Source organism: Oryzias latipes, chromosome 10 (assembly GCF_002234675.1).
Source record: "Oryzias latipes chromosome 10, ASM223467v1".
NCBI classification, from domain to species: Eukaryota; Metazoa; Chordata; class Actinopteri; order Beloniformes; family Adrianichthyidae; genus Oryzias; species Oryzias latipes.
The window spans coordinates 21923716-21948604 of record NC_019868.2 but is presented as its reverse complement, the minus strand read 5'-3'; the positions used below and the strand labels follow the sequence as shown (position 1 = coordinate 21948604).

Here is a 24889-nt window from a genome sequence, read left to right as displayed (position 1 = left end):
TTTATTTTATTTTGAAAGGTTTCCATAAAGGACAATAGTTCATAAGGCAAATTTGTAATAAATCTCCACACACATTTTTAACAATGCTTCAACCAGACACGGGGAGATTTTTTTCATTGATTCTGCAGCAACAGCCTTTAGATAAATCTTCTTAGCTCACTCTGTCTGAACGGCCTCATAATAAAACAGAGGCGAGGTTGAGGGAAAGACAGAGAGAGGGTGAAATGAGAGCCTGAGGGCCACAGAGAATTCACTGCACAGGAGTTAATGAAGGGAGCGAGGAAGAGCGGAAAGAGAGGAAGATGGTTAAGTGAGTATGTCAGCAGAGAGCTGAGCTGAAACCCACACAGTGCAGAGGAAACCTTAAATGACTTGGAGCTCCATGAACAACTCTTCTAATACTGCAGCGCAGCTGGATCGCCAGATAAATCTACAACTTTCTAGCATGCCTCAAAACTGTTAAACATTGGTGTGTGTACATACTGGTGCTACTCTGCTCGCAGTGGTCACAGGAAAAGAAACCATCTTGTTAATTTTTTTCTCTTTTCTAAGTAGAACAAATAAGCAAATGGATCATGGGAACTGGTTAAAATCTGAATTTGTGCGAGTGTGTGTATAGAGAAAGCTTGGGGGATAAGAAGGATTCACTCAACATGAATTAATACATTTTGCTGAGATGACATGCAAAAGCTGGATGATCCCTGCTGGGATTAGCAGCTATATGTCGACAATCTTATTCCATTAGGTGGACTGAGAAATACCTGAGCCGAGGTAGAAATGGAAATTAATCTTGCAGATAACAGTAACTCTGAAAGGAATCTTTGTGTAAGCACTTTTATATTGATGCATTATAAACAGACCCACCTTTACATTCTGAGATGACATAATTCGTATGATATTAAATTGTAGTTTCCTGCTGCTCTTTGCTGATGAAAAGACCTTAGCGTTCACCCCCCTCCAACACTCTGCCATTTTACAGGTACTTAAAAAATTCATGAGCGGATCACTTTCCACTTTTTGCCCTGTGGATGCTGAGTGCGCTCTTACCTTGCACCACTGTGTATGAGGCTTCGACGGAGGACAGGTTTGTGACGACGGTCACATCGTCATCCCTACTTGAACTCTCAATGTCGATGTTTATAGAGCGTTCGATCTCACGATGGAGACTTGTCACCATGCCGGTCGGGTATGTCATGTTGGTCAGACGGCCCTCGCTGTCATACCTGGAAGATGGACGACAACATAAACCTGGAGGAGAGGAACTTCAAAAGGTACTAGATAGTTATTGTGAGTATTTAAATGCCACTGGGGGGCAGCAGTACACCAGTTCAAGTATAAAGAGACTTGATTAATGCTTCAAACAGAGCATGCAACACATTTTTTCTGCTCAAGACAGTTCTTACAGTAGTGGTTAAGTTTACATATTTTATAACAATTTCTGTACTTCATACTTACTGATAAAATGTGGTCCACCCAGTCTCATCAGCTTTGGTGGCCAGGAGGCCCGTGTTCCCACTGTAACCCATCAGAGCCACCTCCTGGCCCATGGCTGAGACACTACGCAGCCCTCCACTAGGGTCAAGTCCAAGAGTCACCACTTGATTCTCGGGCAGTAGCACCAGCCTGAGAAGTCCAGCTCCACCTCCTTGACCAAGACCGTCCCTCCTCACCTTCACTGTATTGTTACAATTATCCACCAGCATGGCCAGCTCGCCATCAGGACCATATGTGAAGTTAAAAAGTGGCTCCCCAGTCACCAGGCTCACTGTTTGGATGTGAAGCCCCTCCCCATTAAAGACATACAACTCTTGCTCCCTTGGTGATGCAACCTCATATTGGGCAGACCCCGCAAATCCCACGCTTGAAACGGCAGGGCCGGGGCGGTTTGCACGCACAGCTCGGATTCGAATGTTGTTGAGATCGGCAATGAAGAGAGTCCCGTCGGGGGAAACAGCCAAGGAGGTGGGTGAGTTCAAACCGGCGTCAGGAGCGTATCCATCGTCGCCGTAGAAGCAGTTACAGTTGACGTCGTTCTTGCAATCACAGTCAGAAGCCACGCCAGCCAAGAGGGAGATCTCCCCGTTGGTGCTCACCTGTGAAAAAACACAGAAAACAAACCAGTTTTGGCTGAAAAATGTTTAAAAACTGCCCCCAGCATAGATGTGTTCAACATTTCTCCAGAACTTACCTGTCTAACTCTGTTGATTTTTTTCTCATCTGTCTCTGCGATGTAGAGTATGCCAGTGTTGGACAAAGCAATGGCTGTGGCACTCTCCAGGGCTGCATGAATGGCAAGCTTACTGAGGCTATAGTCGATGCCTGGCACTTGACAATGCATGGGCCGGCCTGCAATAATGCTCACCTTTGGGACACAACACATAATTATACATCAGGGATGAAGAAACGGCCAAGGAGTTTAGAAATGGTTTACTACTCAAACAACAGATAAAACTTTACATAATGAAGTTGGAGTCTGGCAACTTGAGTATTCGCAGGACTAATTAATCAGTTACTTTATTCCCACTGTAAAACTTGGAAAAGTCTTTGAAATGGAACTTTTACTTCTAAATTGGCTCATGAAAGCCTAATTGGGTTGAAATCCTGTCAAAAGTCCATGGTGAACATCCACCCTTAGGGGTTTGCGGTGGTAATCCAGCAATGTGATACAGACCTGGTGGTTTTCAGTGATGCGTAGGATGACATTGTTCTCCAGGACGTATAGGGAGTTGTCCATAGGATTCACGGCTAAGTCTGTGGGCCACTCAAGCCGCACCTGAAAAGCAGTAACACAAAGTACATGAACCAATAACAAGACACAGGGCTGCTTTTTTTTAAAAAAAAAAAGGACTCCTGTGGTCAGCAGTGTGCTCAGGCACTGTCTGGCTTTTGTCCACACAGCCATCGTATCTCAGCACTCAGTTGCTCAATATAATCATCCATCCAATCATCAACTTTTTTTGTCTCCTCTTTGCCATCTCCTACCTGGCTGACATCCATGCTGGTGTCACAGCTCAGCGGACGCACTGCGGTCAGATCGTTGGCTCCCAGCAGAGTAGAGATGATCCCATTCTGGTCCACCTTGCGGATCATGGTGGCATCCACAAAATACATCAGCCCATTTTTATCCACTGCGATACCTGTCAGTGTGGAGATGAGCACCATGAGCAACGTCTCAGAACTCAGTGCAGGCGACACATAGATAGTTTAGGTCAATCAAACTGAAAGCAGATGGCAGCCATGCCAGTTGGATTCCTCAGTGCTTTATTGAACTGGAGGGAGCTCGGTTATGGAGTGGGCATTGAGCTGTTGAGAAGTGTTAGTTTTTCGGGTGAATCATCGAGATACACAGCACTGTGTCATTCAGAGGGCAACTGCAGACTGCAAGGAGAGTGTCTCAAATGAAAAAGGGGTCTTTTGAACTTTTCTTCCTGCCCTGGTTCTCCCCTCACTGCAGTTTCTGTGACCCCAGCATCCTGCTTTTCATTTGTCTCTACCTTTTTTTTTTCCCATCAGGTACCAGCAGGTTGGTGTCAGTCTCTTTCAGTCTAACAGGCAGCAGTTCAAGGCAGCTGTGCCCCGAAAATAACTCCTGGATGCTCGAAGATTCAAAACAGCAGACAGAGAAGACAGCAAAAGCCCCAGAACAAATGAGAATGATAGGCAAAAAGGAGAAGGAGGGAAAAAAAACGAAAGAAAAGAAAAAAAGGGAAGAAATATAAAGTTTGCTGCCTGACTTTGTAACAGGTAAGACAGGATCTATGACACTTCCTCTTTCAAAAACCACAAACACACACACACACACACACACACACACACACACATGCATGCACTTACTGTTAAATACCAGCATCTGCAATTCTTCTTTTGCACACAATCATGTCACAGACAAAAATATGTGACAGTGTGACATCCTTGACAGTTTGGTGTCACAGTGTTCTAAGATCCCACAATCCACAAAAGATGATTCCATTATAAGTTTAACATTAACCCGGTTTATAACCTCCTTCTACTCTGTCCTGCTTTAAATGTGTTACAGCAGGAGAATATTATGAACAAAGAAGAGAGCTAAAAGCACTGTCAACACCATACTGTAGTAGGCGTATGTCAAAAGCTGAATATATTGGACTCTTTTGATTATACTTTTTCATTTCAATTTCAGAGAGTTTAATTAAAAGGAAAAAATATTACAGGTTCAAATTGGTGGGGGAACGTTTCCTTTGAGGCTCACCTTTGGGGCTCATAAGTGTGGCTTCAGTGGCTTTTCCACCATCACCACAGCGTTCATCAAAGGGCAGGCACTGCTCCCCCGTCCCCGCCACCACATCAGCGTTGTCTGACAGCAGCCGGCCTCCGGTTAATGAGCGAACGCGGTAAATTCGTCTGGAGTTGGTGTCCGAGATGAACAGTGCCCCAGATACAGGATCCACCGCCATGAAGTACTTATGTGTCGGGTTATTACTGTTGACATAAAATACGAAATTACCTTGTAACTCTTGCTTTAAATGTGTTATTTCAACGTCAAGGATTACATAGTTGTTGCTCTAAGCTAGTAACTATTGATTTTTATTTCTAAGGATCTCACCTGTGCCTGAAATCTTTGTTCCTTTGAGAGAGAAATGGAAGATAAAAGCACAACAAAACAAATGTTAATTCACACAGTCTGTAGAGAGCAGCCAACAGGGAGCATCGCAGAACGGGCGATGGTGTAAACAGTAAAATGCAAATGTCTAAAAACACTGGAGAAATTATATCTAATACAGTTTGTTTTGTTATTTAAGTTCTGTCATTCCCTGGTTATCACCTCACCTGTCTAACTCAAAACTAGTAGATACAAAACGCGGTGTCAACCCCATTCCCTAATCTAAACAGTATCCCTATTAATGTATCCAACAATGATAAACCTTTAAATATTTTCTATAAAATCAATTTTACAGTCATGGGTTTTTACCTCAACTCCAGAATCCCAGTAGTGTTCATAGAAGGGTAAACCCGACGTACAAAGTTTAGGTCGCCAACATAAAGGCTGCCATCAGTGCCCATTGCTAAAGCAACTGGTGCCAGCAGTTTGTTCCCATCAGCGAGACCATTACAGCTGGGGCATGAAATACTGCGTCTGCGACCATTTCCCATGATGCTGGTGATAACTGGAGGCTGCTCTGTAACAAAGATGTTCTCCCCACTGCCTTTGTGAAGGATACCTTGAAGTGGAAAGATAAAGACCAAAGTAAAGAAACATGCCTGAGCATCTTCATCAAATGTATTCAATACGTTTTAATTAGATTTGAACATGATTCCATTTAGCATGAATTAATTTGTCACTTTTCATAATCAGTTTTTTCTTGGCTATAAAAAATGTTTTCACACAATGAGTGCTTTAAAGTCCACAAACATGAAACCTTCCTTCATAAAATAAAAAATTATTGCTTCAAGCTGCCAGAAAGCCATTTTTGTCTTGAATCAAAAAATTCAAGAAATCTTTCTTAAAAATAAAATTTAACCAAATCATTGTTTTCCTTAATCATTGCTGCACATTTTAAGTGAAGATTGATTTAAAATGATAAATTGAGCTTTAGTTATATTCCTAACAGAAATAGTATTTTATTAAAAAAAATAATAATCTAAGCGGTTTCAGTTGCTATACTAGTCAAATAGCCTGGCTAATAGCATGTCTTTGCTAGGTTTTTACATTTTACTCTTTGTTGATGCCAGTGTTATTGTGTTTATTGTGTCCAATATGTTTATGTCACCATGAATTCCCTCATTACTCCTTTAAACCCTCTAAAATGATGGGGATTTTCATATATTTGGACACATGATCAACACGTTTTTTTCTTCCCCGTTTTTTTTAATTGAAAAAACCTATTCATGAAGCCACTGTGTTCTGATGAAAACATGGATGATTTATAAAAAATAGATTTACATAGAAATCTTTCAAATGCAATGCATCGTCGCCTAAATTCCCCAATCTAGTGAGAACCAATGCACACTGATTTTTGCAGACACTTATTGGAAATTTCCATACAACCGGATTTTGGAATTGTAGATTAGGGTTGTGTCTGAACGCCGCAATACACATTTTGTAGAGCTGTCCAAAACTACAATTCCAAAATCTAGCGTCCTTGACATTTTCCAAAAGTTTCTAGTGTGCATCGATGCTCACTAGAAACTTAATAGGAAATATGATCCAAAATTCCCTCAATTGGAGATCATAAACCCTCTTTTAACACCCAAAGCATCGTCTCATTTTACGTTTCCACTGTTGATTAGTCGGTGCACTGTTCTACTCGATGAAGGAGTCAAACACTAGGTGAGACAACACAAACTCTTCCTGTGAAAATCTTCACTGACAGGTAAAAACTGGCACTTGGTAACCCCATGTGAACAACAGGAAGCACAGCATGGTCTACCCCCTCAGCCCTTCCCTCCACCACCCAAGATAATAGCACATTTAGTCAGATATAGGGTGCTTAAAACCTGCAACACACCAGGAAGCAGGTAAATATAGACTGCAGACAACAACAGACAGTTGGTAATGGATTGTTTGTTAGCAACTGTAAAAACTACCTACCGCTGCGTGTGTTGAGTATATGGTGCTTGTCAAGAGACCAGCCGCCTAAATTAGTGGGATCAAGTTCAAAGCCTTGCAGAATGGCTGTCCTTTTTTCCCATAGGATCAGGCTGGCACATGACTCATACTCATAGCCAACTGAAACTGCATTTTGGAAAGGGAAGAAAAAAGAAATATACAGCAAATCACACAAATGCAAAAAGAGCTACAACAAGAATAAAATAGAAAAAAATCTTCCTGATAGCCCACCCTCCTGAGTTCATTTCAGAGGTAAAATGTGTGATACTCAGAAAAGCTAGTTAGCACCTCCACCCAAAACCTGAACTCACACCTAACTAACACTTTGTCATGCTTCTAAAATGATTAGGAATCTTGTTAATTGGAAAGCTTGCCCTGTAGGCTTTGGAAACTATAGGCCACACTGGTTTCCACAGTGAAAATGCCGCTGATGGAAACATTATGCCTCAATTATGCACATGTCCTGGTGGAGTTTCTGCTGATTTGAATAACTGTACTGTATGCAAGAGGGAAATCAGTTTACACCAAGTAAATACACAAAAAAAATGCTCAAAGATGCGGTGCATTATGTCTAACGTACTATAAGAACTGCAGTGTTCCTGCTTGTTCAACAGACTTGTTTTAACACATCCACTCCCACCTGTTCCAAAGTGTGAGTGCTTTACAAGCACATTTCCAGCTTCCCTCCTAACAAAAATATGGTATACCTGCATCTTTATTGTTAGCAAAACAAATTTGACCTATTTTCTTTGAGAAATGTAAAAAAAGCACTTTCTCCAGGGAGGTCTTTGGATCACTGAGAGAATACAATATCTCGAGCAGTATGCCCACAGCGGAGCCCCAGATGTCCGCTGCATCTGTGGCTTGACAGCAGTGTTTGGCTGACAGGATCTGTGAGCGACTATGACAGCAGAATGTAATAGCTCTCAGGCTCCCCTGGACTCCTGCTTGCTGCTCCAGTAGTTAACTGTTAACTCACCCTGATGGCTAATAACCCTTCTCCACAGTTATGGCTGGCTGACTGAACTGAACACAGCTTCGATGAAAAATAAACGTATAAAAAAGCACTTAAATGTGGCTATGCAGATCCAAGTGAGGTTTTCTCGTTATTATCTCTTCTTCAAGCTTTCTAATTAGCCCCTCTACCTCAGTCATAGCTAGTGCCCCTTTAGTGGTAAAGTGTTAAATAGATTCTGAGTAAAAAAAGGGGGGAACTTGTCTTTGCTTTTTACTGCTCGTACTCACCAACAGCCTCAGAAAGGCCGTAGACCCTTTGTCCATATGCATCAGTCTTATCCCAGATGTAGGTAAAGGCCAAGTTGGGTGATGCATGGAACCACTTTTGGAAGAGGTGGCCCTCAACTGCAACCATCAGGTGAACCTTCAGCAGGCCCATGGACACCACGGCAGGAGTCATGGTCACCTTGAGAAGGGAGCGGTAACCCTGTGTCCGGGAGCTTAGATAGTTCAGCTTTAAACTTGTGCCAGGAACCTCGATCTGTTCATGCAGAACCTGGAAGACAAAAGACGGATGACAGGAGAGAGGGATTAGAGGGATTATAGAGGGAAGAGGTAATGGGGGTCACGCTTCCAGTGATGGCTGAAGGACAAGAAATGGGGGGAAAAAAACAACACACGAAATAAAGAAATAGGAAAGAGGGCATACATGTGGGGAGCTATGGAAACAGAGGGAGAGGTAGAGCCATAAAAGACAGGCATATAAGATGGTGGGAGGAGTGCGAGGGAACCAGAAGGAAGATTAGCCGGCTGCCAGAGGTCAGTGGTACTGCACCTGTGTCTCCGGTATGATGGGTTTCTCTCCTGGCTTGGAACTGAAGAAGGAGGAGAGAGGTGATGCAATCACAACAGGGTCAGGCCTGACGAAGCCACTCAGGTCACAGCCTGGGATCGTGTTCTCTTCTGTCTTAAGCACCAGAGTGTCCATAGCATAAAACTGGCTCCAGGGCAGCCACACGGTGCGCTCCTGGCTCAAGAAGGGGGCACGCTCGAACCGCAGAGTCAGTGAGGCACCGCCGTTAGCTATCAGGTCAAACCTGGAGAGGTTTTTGAAAAGAGGATGGGGATGAAGTACAGATGGGGAGTTCTGTGATGGATGAAAAGTTAATTGGCCTCAAAAAACGTCTGTTATTAATTTCTGTGTCTAAGAATGCAATAAATCTCCAGAAACGAAGGTTGCAATATCATGTTTGATATAAGTAAAAAAACTTGTTTTATAAAGGCCAGGCTTCACTTTGTGTTTGAAATATAAATATTCTACTGTTTGAACATGTTTAATAAACAAATGTATGATTAGCAGAGACAATTACATGGATTAAAGGGAATGACCAGAGCTCTGTAAGTGTCTGAAACTACAATGACCAAAAAAGAGCTGAAAGAAAAAGACAAAAACATTGTTGGATAGAGACATCGAAATTTGATCATTTAGGTCAGAAGTCCGCAGAACTTGTAGCTGCCTCTGAAATACAAGGTCTATTAAATGTTATGAGAAGTTCCAATAATTCTGGAAGAGAAATGCTGCAAAAGAAATAAGACAAGGGACACAGACACGAGGGGGTACACAAGACAGAACAATCAAATCAAAGCACACAATTTCCCAGAAACTTGAATTTCTCCTAAAGAAGAGAGAGATGTAAAAAATGAAATGATTTTGGAGTGTTTGGAAAGTGACTTTCAAGAGAAAGAAAACAATGCAATTTTTAAATGTCACTGCTGCAGATATTTTTTTTAAATTTGCTATCAAGTCATTCTTTTTGTTGTCTTTTTTCTGGCCACCACTCTGTACAATTATACACTGTAATAATACATCTACGCAAAATGACAGCTATACTTAAAAAAATATGTATTGCTATGCTTAAAACCCCCTTCTGTTCTACATCCTGTTATTTGTATTTTGCAAAGCCTAGTATCCTCATGAGATCAGTGACCTAATCTAATCTAATCTAATCTAATCTAATCTAATCTAATCTAATCTAATCTAATCTAATCTAATCTAATCTAATCTAATATAAATGCAATGAGGTATTTTCCAAATTTCAGCAAGAAGTGCTGGATAGCTATTGTACATACATTCCATCCTGCCGTGTCAGCGTGTATCCGTAGTGTGGATAGTTGACAAAAGACACGTTCACCCCCACCAGTGGGGTTCCATCTGTCGTCAAGACCTGACCCCGGATTAGAGATGCCAAGCTGGAAGAGGACAGACAAGACAAAGTGAGGGCGTGAAAGTCCGTCTCCACCAACCATCCATCACCTGATCTGATTAATCTTCCCCTCTTTCAATCATCCAATTTGCCCATTCATTTATCGCTCTGGTCTTCCACCGCTCAAAAATTAGAGATAATCAGCGACCCCCATCACCAAGATGGGTACATGTCAATCACGTCAACGAGCCATGACAGCGTGGATGAAAGTGCATGTAGGTTTTGTGTGTCTTTTGAGTGGCCACATCCTGGAGAGCTGATGTACACAAACAAAAACCGTGTAAACGTCTTACTTCAATAAGTCACTTCCTTTGCATCATGTGGTGCTGCTGCTAAAATCTGCAAAAAAAAAATCAGTGCCATGGACATCCAAGGCTCCATTCATGAGATGCTGAATCACATATTTCATGCTTCAGGGATGTTTCAACCCTAAATAAACCAATGTGACACATGTGTGCTTATTATTCATCAGGCCTGGACTCATACTCATGTGACATCAAACATGTCCAAAATTAACATTTTTTTTATTGTCATATAAAGGCAAAGTTGGAATAAAAAACTGTTTTTATTACTTTACTACAGTATTTACTGTATAAGAGCTTTATAAAATGCTTCAAGATTTAAGATAAACAATACTGTCAATGTTTGAAGGATATACATCTATAATAAATGTAATTTTTTTTCAGTAATGGTTTTTGTTTTATGCTATATATTTATGCAATTTCCACACTCCATTCTGTCGAACTGATTTTTTGATAGTATAGGTTTTCTTTCTTCAAACAGTTCTCAAGCATAGATTTGTGGTGACGATGAAGGAGATATTAAAAAAAAGAATGCCTCATAATAGTATCAAAAAAAGCTACAAACTGATTCTCAAGTGAGGGCAAATTGCTTCAAACACACATTCACACAGTCAACCCGTTTTATCATCTCCACCAAAATGCTTCAACTACAATAGCAGACTTTTTTTTTTTGGAACAGAATGAGATGAAAGCCTGATGCTTAAAAATTTGTCAAGTCTGCTCTTTATTTGTCTGACTCTAATAAGAAAGCTTTTTTATTGTTTGAAGTATTTTTGTCTTGATTTATTTGTGCTTCTTGTCGTACCTGGAGTTGAAAGGGTTTTCCCCGGGAATAATATGGGTGCCGTCCCGTCCCACAAGCATCTTGACTCGGTCATAAAAGGAGCGGACTCGGGGCTGGGACATTGGACTCTGCTGGATAACTTGCAGAGGGTCTCGGGAGCCTCTGCACAGAGGGCTGTTCTGACAGGGAGTCTGGATGCAGCAGTCTGGGTCCATGCAGTCTGTCAGACCATCTGACATAAAGAGAAACAGGAGCAACAAAGAATTTGAAAAGCTGCTCATTTGATCAATTCTGGATTTAATTTTCTGATAATCTGCGTTTCTCTGACTGATAAAAAGTGAATTCTAGCATCCCTAGTGCAGACCAGTCCTGGGAGTTGTCTGTCTTAATACTGTCCTTTCTTAAATTCATTATTTTTTCCTCTATCATCATGTATTCCTTTCTGCAGGATTTCTTCACAAGAAGCACTCTGAAGTGGGTGTAATCAGATCAGCTCTACCCCAAATGTTTCCCGGCTCCCTTCAAGTCACCTCCTTCATTGTCCTTGTTGTCTGCACAGGAGGTTTCCATGGCAACGCTGCATCCAGGGCCTCTCCAGCCTGTCTGACATTCACAGTGCCAACTCTGCTGACCCATGGTGCATTGGCCGTTCCCATTGCACAGGTTAGGACAGCCGTCTAGGTGAAAACAACAGGAAGGAAGAGATGGAAAAGAGGGCGGGAGGAGGAGGGGGAAGTTGGAAAACAGGGTCATGTGATTTTTGTTTAATTAACAACAACACAGGGATGATTACTGTACACGCTCTCTTATACATACACACATGTTCAGGAAAAATCAATGAGTCTGACTCAGCTTCTAAACTTGTGCTGCGAGCTCACTGTCGGTGTTGATTCCTTTCTGAGTCTCTACACCTCAGGAATGGCTGCTAATGCCTGTCTTTATGTGTGGACAGTGGTAGATAGATCACTGTATTCACTTACTGGATGGAGCTCCACCCGATCATCACTTTCCTTCTCCCTCTACTTATGATTCAGTGTAGGTAATGGGATTCTGATGGCCTGAGAGTAATGCTTTCTCATGAGAGAATGAGATTATGTTTGGCAGAGAGTGTGTGTGTGTGTGTGTGTGTGTGTGTGTGTGCATGCAATCTGTGAACTAATAAACCTTCCCTTAAGCTTATGCAAAAAAAAAAAAAAAAATCTTACTAGAGTCTAAGGCGCTAGAGCTGTGTAAGCCTGAGACTAGCATAGCAAGGGCACCCTCAACTACAAAGTGACTTTGAGGCAAAAAAAGCAGTAATACCTCATCATACTGACATTATCTATCATATACCTGTCTGTCGACTTACTTAAAATGAGCCCTTTTTCTCATTTTATGAATGCAAAAATCAAAGAATCTAACCTTAAATGTGGTGCATTTTTTAACCAGGTAAACAAATTGTATAATTTTCCTGCTGTGCAGGAAATGGTACAGAGATTTTTTTTTTATATTCTGGCGCCACTACAACAGCTTTCGATGAGCAACAAACTGGGTTTCACTTTTGACACGTAACCAGCTCTTTATGGGAACATCCTGAAGAAACGGCACAACTAACCTGTTTTTACATCTAAGTCAAAGTAAGGCCCTCCAGTCAACCTACTGTGCATTCTTGAATTGAGGAAGGCCACAGCAGATCATTCTTGTTCTGCACAGGTCTCAGACTGCAGGGGGGTATTCCAGAAAGCATATTTAAACTACCCTGACTTTAACCCTTAACTCTGGCTGAAATCCGCCTGAACTTGCTTACTCTGGGTATGTGGAGAAAAAAAGAGAGCGCTATACTTTAGTGAGACGGAGTCGGAGATTAAAATGACGGCGTATGAAGATTATACGCCCTTAAAAAAAGTAATATGGCTGCATCAGCAAAAGAAATAGTTTCTGCTTGGAGAAAAAGAACGGACAATGTAAACACACAAATTTCTATCTCATTTCTATTTTAATAGTGACACATACATATATAAATTATCCAAGTGCAATTAATTAATTCAATTGGTAACAAATAATTGAGTTAAAAATGTTCAACCTATTTCATTACGTCTACCCAACTCAATATTTTTTTACAACTCAAATTTACATATTTATCTAACTAAATGTCATATTACTCCAATTCAATTAAATGTTTTTCCATCTTAAGCTATTATACTTCTTGAACTCTCATATGTCTAAGTTTGAGCCTGCAGTTATATTCATTTTCATAACAATAAAATGAAAAAAACAGATTTGCAATTTGTAAAATGATATCATTTACCATATCTCTGACTTCATCTTTACACCAATGAACAGTAGTGGTGCTACATAAACTCTTCATCCTCTCCCTCCCTCACACTCATGGTGCAGAAAGAATTAAACATACCAGGACAAATAACTAGGCAAAACACACTAAAACAGCTAAACAACTAAACACATTTGATCAAAAACCCACACTTAAACCCAAATCCGTTCAGACAGGTAAAGGGAATGGTATCCCACAATTCCTTGCGGTGCCGATCTAACAGCAGCACCAAAGTTACACCTACTTAATTTAATTAATTTGAATGAAAGTAAAATAACTGTCTGATAACTACATTTTATGTTTAAGCTGACCTAACTAAAAAAATGATTTATCTTAACTGAACCAAATAATTAAGTTAGATCAATGTATCAAAAGTTTATCTTTCCAACATCCATACATGGTCATATCACCCTCTCATGGTGGAAAAAGTATTATCTGAGCTTCTTCATCCACTAAGTCATCTTCAAATGGACACGCCATGCTCCTTCACCTCTCTGAAAACAAACTAACCTTCAGCTAAACCTGCTCCAGACAAAGGTTAAGTCAAAGAATGAGTTGCTACGGTAACTTGGCATACTCTGAAACATACCTCCATTTTTGGAACCGAAAGCTGAGGTTATCCGCTTCCTTAGCCTCAAACTTACCGTGGGAGCTAGCATAACCTGCTTTCTGGAATACCCCCCAGTTCTAGGGAGCAAGCGACCTATTTGTTTTCCAACTAACCTGCCATTGAAGCTCCTTATTGGTTAAACACAACCGATCTAGGTGTTTATCAGTAGATGAGGCGGGATTTCTTAAAAACTAGTCTGAGACGACTCTCCTAAAGCAATGCTAACCAATGCAACCATGTGCTGTCAAATAGTATTATTCCCGTAAAACATTCATCTCACTTAATTCTGTCCATTTTAAAAATAAATACTTATAAAATGTCCCCGTTTTGGACTGTGACGCGTCCTATTTTCCCCCAGACAGCTGGAATAAGCTGCTGCAATCCCCTGATGAGGACAAAGAGCTGTACAGGTAATGGACATTACAAAAGATTGGAATTTTATTTTGAAAAATGAGAAGTTGTAACCAATCACAAAGAGTATCGACAACTTAAAAAAAATATATATATTTTGATTTTTTGCACATCGTATTGGCTTCCCTAGTTAGTCCTACCCAACTCATGCAGCTTTTCTTCTTCATTATAATGGAGTAAAAGTGCGAAGGGAAAAGAAACGCATACATAACAAGTTTTCCCTTGCATCACAAGAAGTATTAAACGGAGCCATCACAGTCATTTTCTCCTCAATAAATGAGGACGGCGGGATAAGAGGCTCTTAAGTCTGCCCACGGGAGATGAAGGCAAAGACAGGTCTGAGTGATAAAACAACACATCCTCTTCCTCACACACTCAGGCCCAGCATGGGGCACCCTTGAGATGCGACCTGACATTTCTCACTCAGTGGTGGTTTGCTTACGCGAAGCGAGGAAGGACAAAGTAACCCATGAGATGTTGAACATAAAATGTGTTTCGCCGAGTCCCGCTCTGTAGATTAATCAACATGTTTTCCAACCCAGGCTGCATTGCAGGATTTTTGCCCTCCAACAAATGGCAATATCAATAAAGCTGAGCATTTCATGAACACAAATAGTGTAATCTACAACGTGGCAGTGAGTAAATTAAAATGCTTTATTGGCATTTTGCTGTATGTCTCATTCACCTGAAGATAAGGAAAAGTCAAGGATATACTCTGGGAAAAGCAGCACATCATTTTATTTAAGAGGCCAGGGAGAAAGAGTAGCTTAACAACATTAAATCAAAGGTTTTTTTTTTATCCTTAATTATTACCAATCTCTTCATCTGGGGACCACTCATGATGCTGCATTAACAGTCAAGCTTGAATAGATTGTCCCCAAGTATTGAGTTCAGGGAACAAAGGCAGTTAACTGTGATTCCCTGTTAAATGGAGTTGCCATTTAAAGCAGCCAAATACTTATGAAGCACCCGGACAGGACAATCCATAGAGGGGATTGATTGGTTTGCCAGGGCAGGCCAGCACAGGGCTCCTCTCTCTTTAATGCCAGTCGATAGCCCCCACCATACTAAGTAGAATAAAGTGGGATTTCAGAAACTATTAAGTCCACCATCCTCAGTAATGTGGTTGGACTCTGATGAAATCCCCTTAAAAAGAAGAAGAAATTGCCTTGGGTTATGGGTCAGCACACACACTCCGGTGTGTGCGCGTGTGTGTGTGTGGGTGCGGATCGTCGGGTGTATGAATAGATGGATATTGTGTAAGACTGAAGGAGGGTGAAGAAAGCGAAAGATATTGAGGAAGATAGAACAAAGAACCCCAAAAGAAAGAAGGAGAACAAAGCGTAGAGGAGCAACAAAGTGAAGACATAGCAGTAAAAAGTTCCAGCGTTCCTCCATCCTCCCCTGCAGCTAGCTCTGTCAGCTCTAAAGGTCATCAAGTAAAGGTCACTGCCATAAATCCACAATCACAGCTAAAAGATGGACCAGATAACTTCTTAAACAAACCTCCATTCATCTAATCCTTTTATTATCAACAAGCTCGGTGAAGAATCATTTTACGGACTGCTTTGTCTCACATTCTTGGGCTTCCCCTTGACTTCCTTGGTTCTTCTTTAATCACCCTTTCTGTCCCTTGCTCCCTCTTTAACCCTTCAATTTACCCTTTCTCTGGGCAACCTCTTCATAAAACAATGAGAGCTTTTCCATTAAGCAAAGAAGGTGAGAGGACACTTTTAACTGTGCTGCGGGGACCTGTGCTGTCAGGCAATCTGTGCCGCTCTGTGCAGCTCGACCGCGGTTCAGCTGCGAGGCTATCTAATAAGCATTCCTGCAGAGAGGGAGAGAAGACTCACTCAAGACGTGCATCCTTCTTTGTTTGCCTCCATTTCTTAACCTCAGTCATTATTCTGTTTATCTTTCTATAATCTGACTAACCTGTATTTTCTCTCGGGATGAGCTGGAAAGGATGAATTTAATGAAAAGAAAGATCTGGAATCAATGTTGTATATGCGCGCACAGCCAAATCCCCCCACAGACACAAACTCAATTTATTACCCACTCTAGCATGGCCAGGACTGCAGCCACAAATACCCAAATGTAAATGTGCGCAAACCATACTTAACAGCTTTGCAATTTTTTGACACCACATTAAGGCCGTGCACCAGTGGCCTATGAAGTTTACCAATTATCTCAAAAGTTCTTCACAGGTTTCATAATTTTCTCCTTTGCTTGTATGAGGCGACTGTGTTTATCCAACGCTCATCGAGAACACCTGACTGTTTTATGTTTGTGTTTTTAGGTTTCAAATATCACGAGGAAGACGCTCAGTTGCATGCACAACCACACATCCACAGCACAGCCCCTTAACATGGTCGAGACCACACTAGGCTACAGTTCCCCACCACACATCAAGGCTCAATGACAGCTAAGCCCTGCTGTAGTGCACTGATAGAGAAGGGGGTGCACCACAAGTAGGGAGTCATCATTGAGGCTGGCACCCTGGTCTGCTAAGGACAGATAGCACCACAGAGTTTACAGAGCCAAGCCAGGCCAAACCCCACAAAATGCAGCAGCTAGCTTCTACCACCACAGGCTAGAAAAACAAAACACCAGAGTCAGATACGGTACCTGCTTTGTCAACCATGCTCCCATGGTCTGCAGTGGGAGAAAATGTGCAAAAGGTGAGAGACGAGGAGAGTATTCTTCTTTTAAATAAATGCAAGCAACATCATGCAGAGCTGAAAAGAACAAGCAAACTGTGATAAGCTAACATTAAGAGTGTCTGTGTTGGTGAAAAGTGCTTTGCGCCAAGCTGAGGCCTGACAACTCTTTCATGTTGGGCTGATGCTGCAGTCAAAGCTGCCCTACTTTCTGATGGGGGAAATGGGGAGATCATAAACTGCTATTTTTTATTTATTTTTTCCCTCTGAATACGTGCATGTTGGAGTGTGTTCAAGCAGTTGTGTATTTTGGCATTTGTCTGGGCTGCTGAAATCACAGTGCCTCTGGTGACAAGAAAAGGAGACTTGGTGTCTCACAGCATTGCAAGTGAATCAAAGGGATCTGGCACTCATCCATCCAAAGTGACAGTGATGTCAAAATGAGACAGTGATTGACTGACAAACACATATGCACACAGACACACATCAACACAATGCGAGTCAAGTAATTTCTCAATCAAAGCGAGATGAAGAGCTTCCCCTTTCATCCCACCACTTGGTGTTTCAAATGCCTTCAAAGAGCTAAAACTTATCTTTGTAATCCTTCCATTCCCTCCTCTCCTGTAGGCCTCTCTTTTGCCTCTCATTCTCAAATTCCATTACCAAAGTAAAAGAGAATGTTACTGTAGCTTCAATAGAGTGCTTCTGTTTGTTGCTGTGCACACACGTGTTGACATGGCAGACACACACCAAACGCACACGCCCTCCCCGACACAGAAAAAGGGACACCCACCGATGGTGCAGTGCTCTCCGTTCCAGCCCTGGTGGCACTGGCACTTGCCATCTTTGCAGGTGCCGTGTTTAATGCAGAGTGGGTTGCACACACGCTGGTCACATGCTGCACCTGTCCAGCCTTCCTCGCAGCGGCAGGCCCCACCCATGCACACTCCGTGGGTCCCACAGTCGACCGAGCACACCTCTGAAGGGGGAAATTCATTGAAGATGTGCAAAAATAAAAATGATTTTTAATTTCTTGCATTTATTTCTTTGCTATTTGTCAAAATATACTACTATTTGTCATCATGTACATCTTTTTCTGCAGATTTTCAGCTTATGCTTGACTCTGTGTTTAGAGAACGTCAAGCTTGGCAAAAATAGAAGCTCCCCCTGAGCAGCAGAACAATGAAACCAAGGTTATCAAAAGCATAATTCTCCTTGCTGAACCTTTAATTAAAATTTGTGATTATAGTTTGTCAGTGTCTGTGAAGCTCAGATGTAAGCAGTGAGATGCAGTCCCGCTTGTGCGCTCAGGACCCCCCGGTGTTAAGGAAACGTAGCTTGTAAGACATTTTCATACAGACTTACTGAGGGTTCCTGCAGTGTGAGACAGTGTTGCCTTTATTAAAGTTAAGGATTACTTCTCTCGTGACAAACGCATGAGGAGAGAGCGCTGTTCTCAGGATGCCACAGTGGAGTTTGCCATCTTTTGTACAGGAGAAGACTGTACTTTATTGAGGGAGAGAGCTGTTTAAGTTGAGGACTTAATTTAGAAATATCTACATTCTCTCCATAGTTGCATCCAGGAAATTATAAAGCTCACGCTTGGGAACCGGTAGCCGCTTCCTGATATCACTTTCTTGGCTCCTAAACAGTTATAATGTTTCATTAAAATTCTTTAAATGTTCCTTTTTTATTTTTTTATTTTAATTCATTAAAAAAAATCTAGTATTAACAATTACATCTATTGATCATTTTAAAAAGAAAGAAAAAATGTGTAGTTTTGGCACTTTTTTAGCTTGATAATCATGATCAGTATTTTGTTCCAATGAGCACCAGTTTGGCTTAAATTCCCTAACAGTTGCTCTCCTGTTTCTGAGTTTGAATTTTTTTGGCGTTTGAGTTTTTTTTTTAAATTATAGTTTAACAGTATAAAATGAAATGATTTCAGATTAACCATTTACCCTGAGCCCGCTGTATAGGCTGTACAGCTTTTCCCCACACCCCCCTCGCTCTGTGGATTTCTCTCAGTTCTTACCCATGGAGCAGTCGGGTCCCATCCAGTTGGGGTCGCAGCTGCACAGCCCGGTGTCTGGAATGAAGGCACCGTGACCATGGCACTGGTCTGGGCACTGAGCCCGTGGCAGTTCGCAGTGAAGCCCTCCCCAGCCTGGCTTACAGTGACACTCCCCGTTCACACAGATACCGTTGTTGGAACACGTTGGATCCAGGCAATCCACTGCAAGAGCCAGAGGTAGAGAAACGCGTTAAAAACATGCCTGAATAATGACAAAAAAAAAAAAAACAGCGGGAAAAAGTTAGACTTTTTAGAAATAAATGCATAATTTAATTATTAAATAATACTTTTTATGTCACTTTATAAAGTATTAAGAAGCTTAAAGTGTCGAGTATGACAGAGCAGAAGGGATTGAGCTGGTTGCCTCGCACATTATTAGGTGTGAGCTTTTACCAGCATGCATGAATGAGTGGATGCATTGCTTTGGGTGTGTATGTGTCAATACATGGGGGAGAATCTGAGACTGTCAGTCTGCCAGGATGACAGGCAGCTCTGAGTCTGAGCAGTGAGTGAAAACCAATTTGACAAATTACCTCCTCCCGGCAAAGCGCCCACCCAGCCCTCATCAGGGCCACTCTCATTGCTCCGTCCCGGTCACACTCACTTTCTTTTTCTCTCCTTGTCTTGTTGTGTGAGACACCACCATCTCCTCCCCCACCACCACCAGCACCTCAGGCACGACTGACCCTGCTGCACCCCTTTGCACACACATATTAATAAAAGCACACGCCCGCATGTAACCCTGGCCCTCCATTTCTGTTTGCCTGGCAGAAGTGGTGGATCACAGTTATTGATTTTCATGTCGCTCGCACTTCAGGTAAATTGTTTGAGGGACTCTGCTGTGATGAATATCAGATTTGAGACCAGAGGAGAGGAGGTTGGGGAGAAAAATTGGATGCAAAGGAGAGAAAAAAAAAAGAGGTGGGGAGGAGAAAATGCTGACCTCGTTCATTGGCTCCCTCTTCCTTCCCTTCCGTCATCCTACCCCTCTCTTCCCTTTGTCCTGCTATCTTTACTACTTCACCTTTCTTTTCCTAATTTTTGCTATCTTTATATATTCAGCTCTTACTCTCTTGACTTTCCCTTCCTTTTTTTCATGGTTTCTGATGACTTAGAGTGCACCATGCTGATCCTTCTTAACAGGAATCAATACAAGTGATTCCAGCCCTTAATAAAACCTCTGATGTGTTTGCCTGCAGAATCATGCTTCATCTGTACGAAAGGATTGAGTTCTCACTCAGCACAAGACTCCGCCATGATGAGCCAGTTAACATCGGTTAGACGTGAGCGTGCACGTGTCTGCAGTGAGACAGAAACGTTCCCTCTGACACATGAAGAGCCCTGGATAACACCCCCCCCCCCTCCCCCTTATTAATGGCTCTCACCCTCTGCACAGTTCTGGCCTTTGTAGCCAATTGAGCACACACAGTTCCCATCAGTGCAGGTGCCGTGCCCGCTGCAAAGTGGGTCTATGCACTGCGTGACAGGGACATCGCACTCGGGGCCTTTCCAGCCGCTGTAGCACACACAGGAGCCCTTGTCGTATTGGCCGTTGCCGCTGCACAGCACTGGGCACGCCGCTGGAGGGAAGAGAAAACGAAGAGAGATTACACCCTTTGCACAGGAGAAGCAAAAAAAAAACAAAGGCTTTTAGAGAACTGCAGAGCAGTGGAAAGCCACAACGCTCGCCCACACGCATCCACACCCTAACCATGCAGGAGGGTGAATAGAGTGGTTAAAGGGCTGTAGAATGCCAATGACATCAAGAGTAATTACAGGTAGAAGTAACTAAACTATTCATCAAAGCTGTCAATCCCAGGTGAGCAGAGAGCCAGGGAGTCGTTAGCTGGGGGAGCTGCCATTCATCATCAGTGATCCTGTCTCAGCTTCACCTAAGGCCATGCGCCATGTTGCTGCAGCTAATCCTCCTCTGCCTTCTGCATGGAGCCCAAACGTGCCCTCTCATCTAATTAGACGGAGGAAAATGAATCTTTCTGACGGAATTTGTAAACAGCTAATACCTTTGGAGCAGTCCATGCCGTGGAATCCCGGGAAGCAGTGGCACACACCAGAATTGCACTCTCCGTTGCCATGGCAATTGCGCGGGCACTCTTGCACTGAATCTGTGAAGAAGATGAAGTGAGACAGAGAAAAAGAGGGGCAAGAGAGTTTGATGGCAAGCATCAAAGCATTTCATTAAATCATTGGCACCATTCATTCTCTAAGATACCATAAATTGAAGGCGATCTGAGTTTTTCAGTTGCACAGACATCAAAAGCAAACACCCTCCTTCCAGATTTCACTCATCTTTTTGCTCTGTGTTTTCCATTGAACTGAATGAGAGAATGCACCAAAGCTTCTGTTGCCTTTCTATCTATACAAGCTGAATTAGGAGACATGTTTTTGTGCAAAACACAAGGAAAGTTTTGGAGCCAGGAAGTCACAGAAAAGTTCCTTTGGTTTTTGGGTTTGGATTTCACGTTGCTCAGGGAAGCAACAGCGACGCGACCACCATGAATTTATTGAAGTTCAATTTTTAATGATTGATAACATCATTTATTGAAAACATCCAATTAAAGGGACTACGACAAAGTTCAGAGGTTTCTGACAGTACTTTTCTGTAAGATCATTTTCAGTAATTTAGGCTCCAGCTGGGTATGTAGCATTATTTGCTGAAGACCATAGCTCACTAATGATGCTCAGGCACAAATGTGCCTCATTATAAGTGCACTATGTAAATTGCAAATATTTTGATTCCTCAAAGTTTCTTAGTTTGTGGGTTTCATGTGGTGGAAAAGGTGTTTAAGAGTTCTTATTTGATTTAAAGCAGTATAGTGGAGCCCCTTCATCCATTTTTTTTTTTTACATTCTGCACCTCATTTTCTGCATGTTGCTTGTTTATACCTCACTCCTGCCTGGTCCAGGTTCATTAATGCTTCATCCAGGCATGGTTGTTTGGGCACAGCTGGACAGACTTTAGCTGTACTCTGTAACCTGTGCGCATCCATAATTTGAGCTGCTGCAGGTGCTTTTTTGGCGTCTTCACAACACAAGAACAGTTTGTTAGGGAAAAACAAGAGAGTACTTCTTCCCAGGGCACAAGAAAATATAGTTTTAAGTGGATTAAGATGTGATCTAACCATGTAAAACTTTTTTAATGCATGCGGCTTCTCACACCGCAAACTATTTGACATTTGCAAAGATTTAAAAAACTTTTTTAGACATTAAAGATATTTTTTCTCCACACCTTTCCATCCGTTTCTCAAATTCAGTACGGTAGTTTTAATTTTTTCTGTCTGATTAAAAGCTAGGATCTAGAAAAAAAGGAAATTACTAAAAAGGAGCAAAATCCTTTTCCTTCATACTTCATTACATATTCAAAACTTCATTTAAGAATCAAAAATCCAAAATTTTAGGGCCAGTTTACAAACAAGTTTTTTTTTTAAATAACGACTTCCAGAGTTAATGGGAAAAAAAGTCATAACTTTTAAATTACGAGAATAAAGTTGCGTTTTTATGACTTTATAAGTCATAGGGTAAATTTACGACTTTTTTCTCGTAGATTTACGTGTGTTAAAGTCGTGCGACTTTGAGGATTTATGAGGATTTACCTAGATGGGCCAACTTATACTAAGATCGTGTTCTCATTTTGTTCACATATTTGGAACAAAATGGGTCAAAATGAGACATTTCAACTTATATTTTATTGTCACTTTAATTAAAATGAATTCAATTCCATTTTATTTATCTATTCTAATAATAAAACAATTGTCATTTCAATGTGTTTTATATTGGGTATTCACTTGCTTAAGAACATGAAATCAGTCATAAAATACAACAGGTAATTGCAAATGAACTACAATTAGGTACATAAAATACAAACCATTTGCTTAGAACCAACAAAAAAAGAACTTATTTTTATTATTGGGTTGTTTAGCATTCAATTTGAAGTAATTCTATCTAACACTTAGCTTTCTCGAGCTTATTTTCCTCTTTTTAATTGCTTGTTTAAAACTCCTTATTTCTAGATTTTGAGATATATAATAAGATTTCTCGTTAAGTAAAAATGACTTGCTGAATGGAAAGATAATTTACTTTCTAGTGATTTTTTTTCTAAAAATCACTGTTCTTTTTCTATTTTTAGGCTGCCTCTTTTTGCAGACATAAGGCTGGATGGATCTTCCTTTTGTGTATTTGCAATTTTATTTTCACATATGATAGTTTAAAAAAAGCTAAACGAGGTGAAATCGTAGTCTCCCCAGATGATACCGTTTCTGTCTTTTGTATGTTTTTGAGAAGCAGCAAACTCGAATCAGAATGACCCGAAACACATCTATTTGTGGCAAGTCGAGCGAAAGCAAAGTAGGAGATGAACAGACGCAGTGGAGATGCTCATCTAGAGAGTATGTGTGTGTGGTTGTGTGCACAGTGGGGGGACATTTTTTAAAGAGCAAATGGTCAAACCACGTGAGGCCAGCATGATTTTTGATTTTCAAAGTTTTATTTTGAGGGCCCAGCGAGAAGCAAATGTTGCTCCATAAAAACAAGACTAATGTTTAAAACATTTTCTTTCCTTTAACATAGCGTTCTCCAACAGCCCTCAGGGTCCACCCCCTAAATTTTCTACCCCTCTTCCTTTACCCAGCTGCCATCCTCTCTTTTTCACTGCCTTCATAAAATCCCTCCCTCCCAATCCTTCACTTCACTGCATTTTAGTTTTACTATTCTGTCTTACAGCCAGCTCTCTCTTGCTGTACCTGCTATATTTCTGTCCTTTCCTGCGTCTGTGCTACTCTGGCCACGCATAGCTTCACCCCTATGATGTTGACAGAGAAAGACTCTTTCACTGACTTATTTTTCATCCATCCCTCCTGTTCTCTGACTCTAGCACGACTAAAATGATTTGGGACTCTGTTCCGGGTGTGAAATTCATTCAGTTTACAGGGTTGTGACTCTGTTTTATTTGGAAATGTTCTGGGCCAGAGACAGATCCGTAGGTCATTTTCTCTCACAGTCCCCATGTGACTCCAGTGTCCTTATAGTTTACAAAATATGGCCTATTTTTTAATTAATGGTGCACGTGAATGCAGTTTTCTGGCAAACGCCTTACAGTTTCCTAAGCACATATTCAATAGTAATTGCAAAAGATTTTGGCAGGAGAGTGTATTACTCTTGAGTGTTTTTACACATTGTGAATGTGTGAAATCACTGAAACACTGGGGCTCTAAAAAAGTACTATCGTTGTTATGAAAAACTCTTACCCTGTGATTATACTTCTGCTCTGGAAATGCTGTTTTTTAACAATAATTCAGCTCTTAACCTGCCTTCAACTGCAGCATCAGCACCCCTCCACCCACAAGACCAGATGATAACTCTCACCCATGATATTTGTGCTGAAGGAAACTGATTCTCTTTCCCGACCATCATTGTAGAAGGCCAAATGCCAGGCGCCGGCGTCCAGGTACTGCACGAACACAGCCTCGTTTAGGACCACAGTCTGGATGCTCCTCCTCTCCCTGGGAGACTCAACCACACTCCACTTCTCCTTGCCATCCAGGCGCTCCATGTAGTCATACTGGAAAGGGAGTGGTAGTCATTTTAGAGAAAATGATGGGGGCGGAGCTACAGTGGGGTGGGTGCCGACAGCAAAAAGATTTGCCCTGCAAATTATTAGAATCATCAATATCAGTTCATCGATACAAGTTAACCGTGTTTTACTGTGAAGCACTTTGGGATTTCTATCTTGAAAGGTGCTATACAAATAAATTTTACTATTTATTATTTAAGCATTGTTCATAGCACCTCAACTAAAAGAACTTCTGCTTTTATAATAATGCTAATACCAATAACAATAATAAAGTTTTGACCCCTTTCATTTGTAGTGGTCTTCCACTCTGCTGTTCTCCTTTGCCACCCTTCTAAAGTCTTCT

At 41.5% G+C, this 24889-nt stretch overlaps 1 protein-coding gene across 10 annotated transcripts in view; it reads right to left on the bottom strand.

Moving 5' to 3' along the window:
- tenm2 (teneurin transmembrane protein 2) overlaps positions 1-24889 on the bottom strand; it is a 232751-nt gene that overhangs the window by 9137 nt on the left and 198725 nt on the right. For 8 of the 10 annotated variants that reach the window (XM_020706715.2, XM_020706717.2, XM_020706719.2 and 5 more), the window contains 20 exons: positions 24339-24534; positions 20981-21082; positions 20345-20539; positions 18921-19121; positions 17679-17864; positions 16854-16880; positions 11424-11570; positions 10915-11125; positions 9674-9793; positions 8379-8640; positions 7832-8099; positions 6569-6712; positions 4949-5198; positions 4583-4603; positions 4229-4458; positions 2983-3137; positions 2672-2773; positions 2189-2362; positions 1456-2093; positions 1048-1223 (listed from right to left, as the gene is read on the bottom strand). In XM_020706715.2, the coding sequence (XP_020562374.1) occupies positions 1048-1223; positions 1456-2093; positions 2189-2362; positions 2672-2773; positions 2983-3137; positions 4229-4458; positions 4583-4603; positions 4949-5198; positions 6569-6712; positions 7832-8099; positions 8379-8640; positions 9674-9793; positions 10915-11125; positions 11424-11570; positions 16854-16880; positions 17679-17864; positions 18921-19121; positions 20345-20539; positions 20981-21082; positions 24339-24534 (3805 nt within the window). The remainder of the gene's footprint in view (positions 1-1047; positions 1224-1455; positions 2094-2188; positions 2363-2671; positions 2774-2982; positions 3138-4228; positions 4459-4582; positions 4604-4948; positions 5199-6568; positions 6713-7831; positions 8100-8378; positions 8641-9673; positions 9794-10914; positions 11126-11423; positions 11571-16853; positions 16881-17678; positions 17865-18920; positions 19122-20344; positions 20540-20980; positions 21083-24338; positions 24535-24889) is intronic. The other 2 variants (XM_020706718.2, XM_020706722.2) reach the window with 1 other exon arrangement.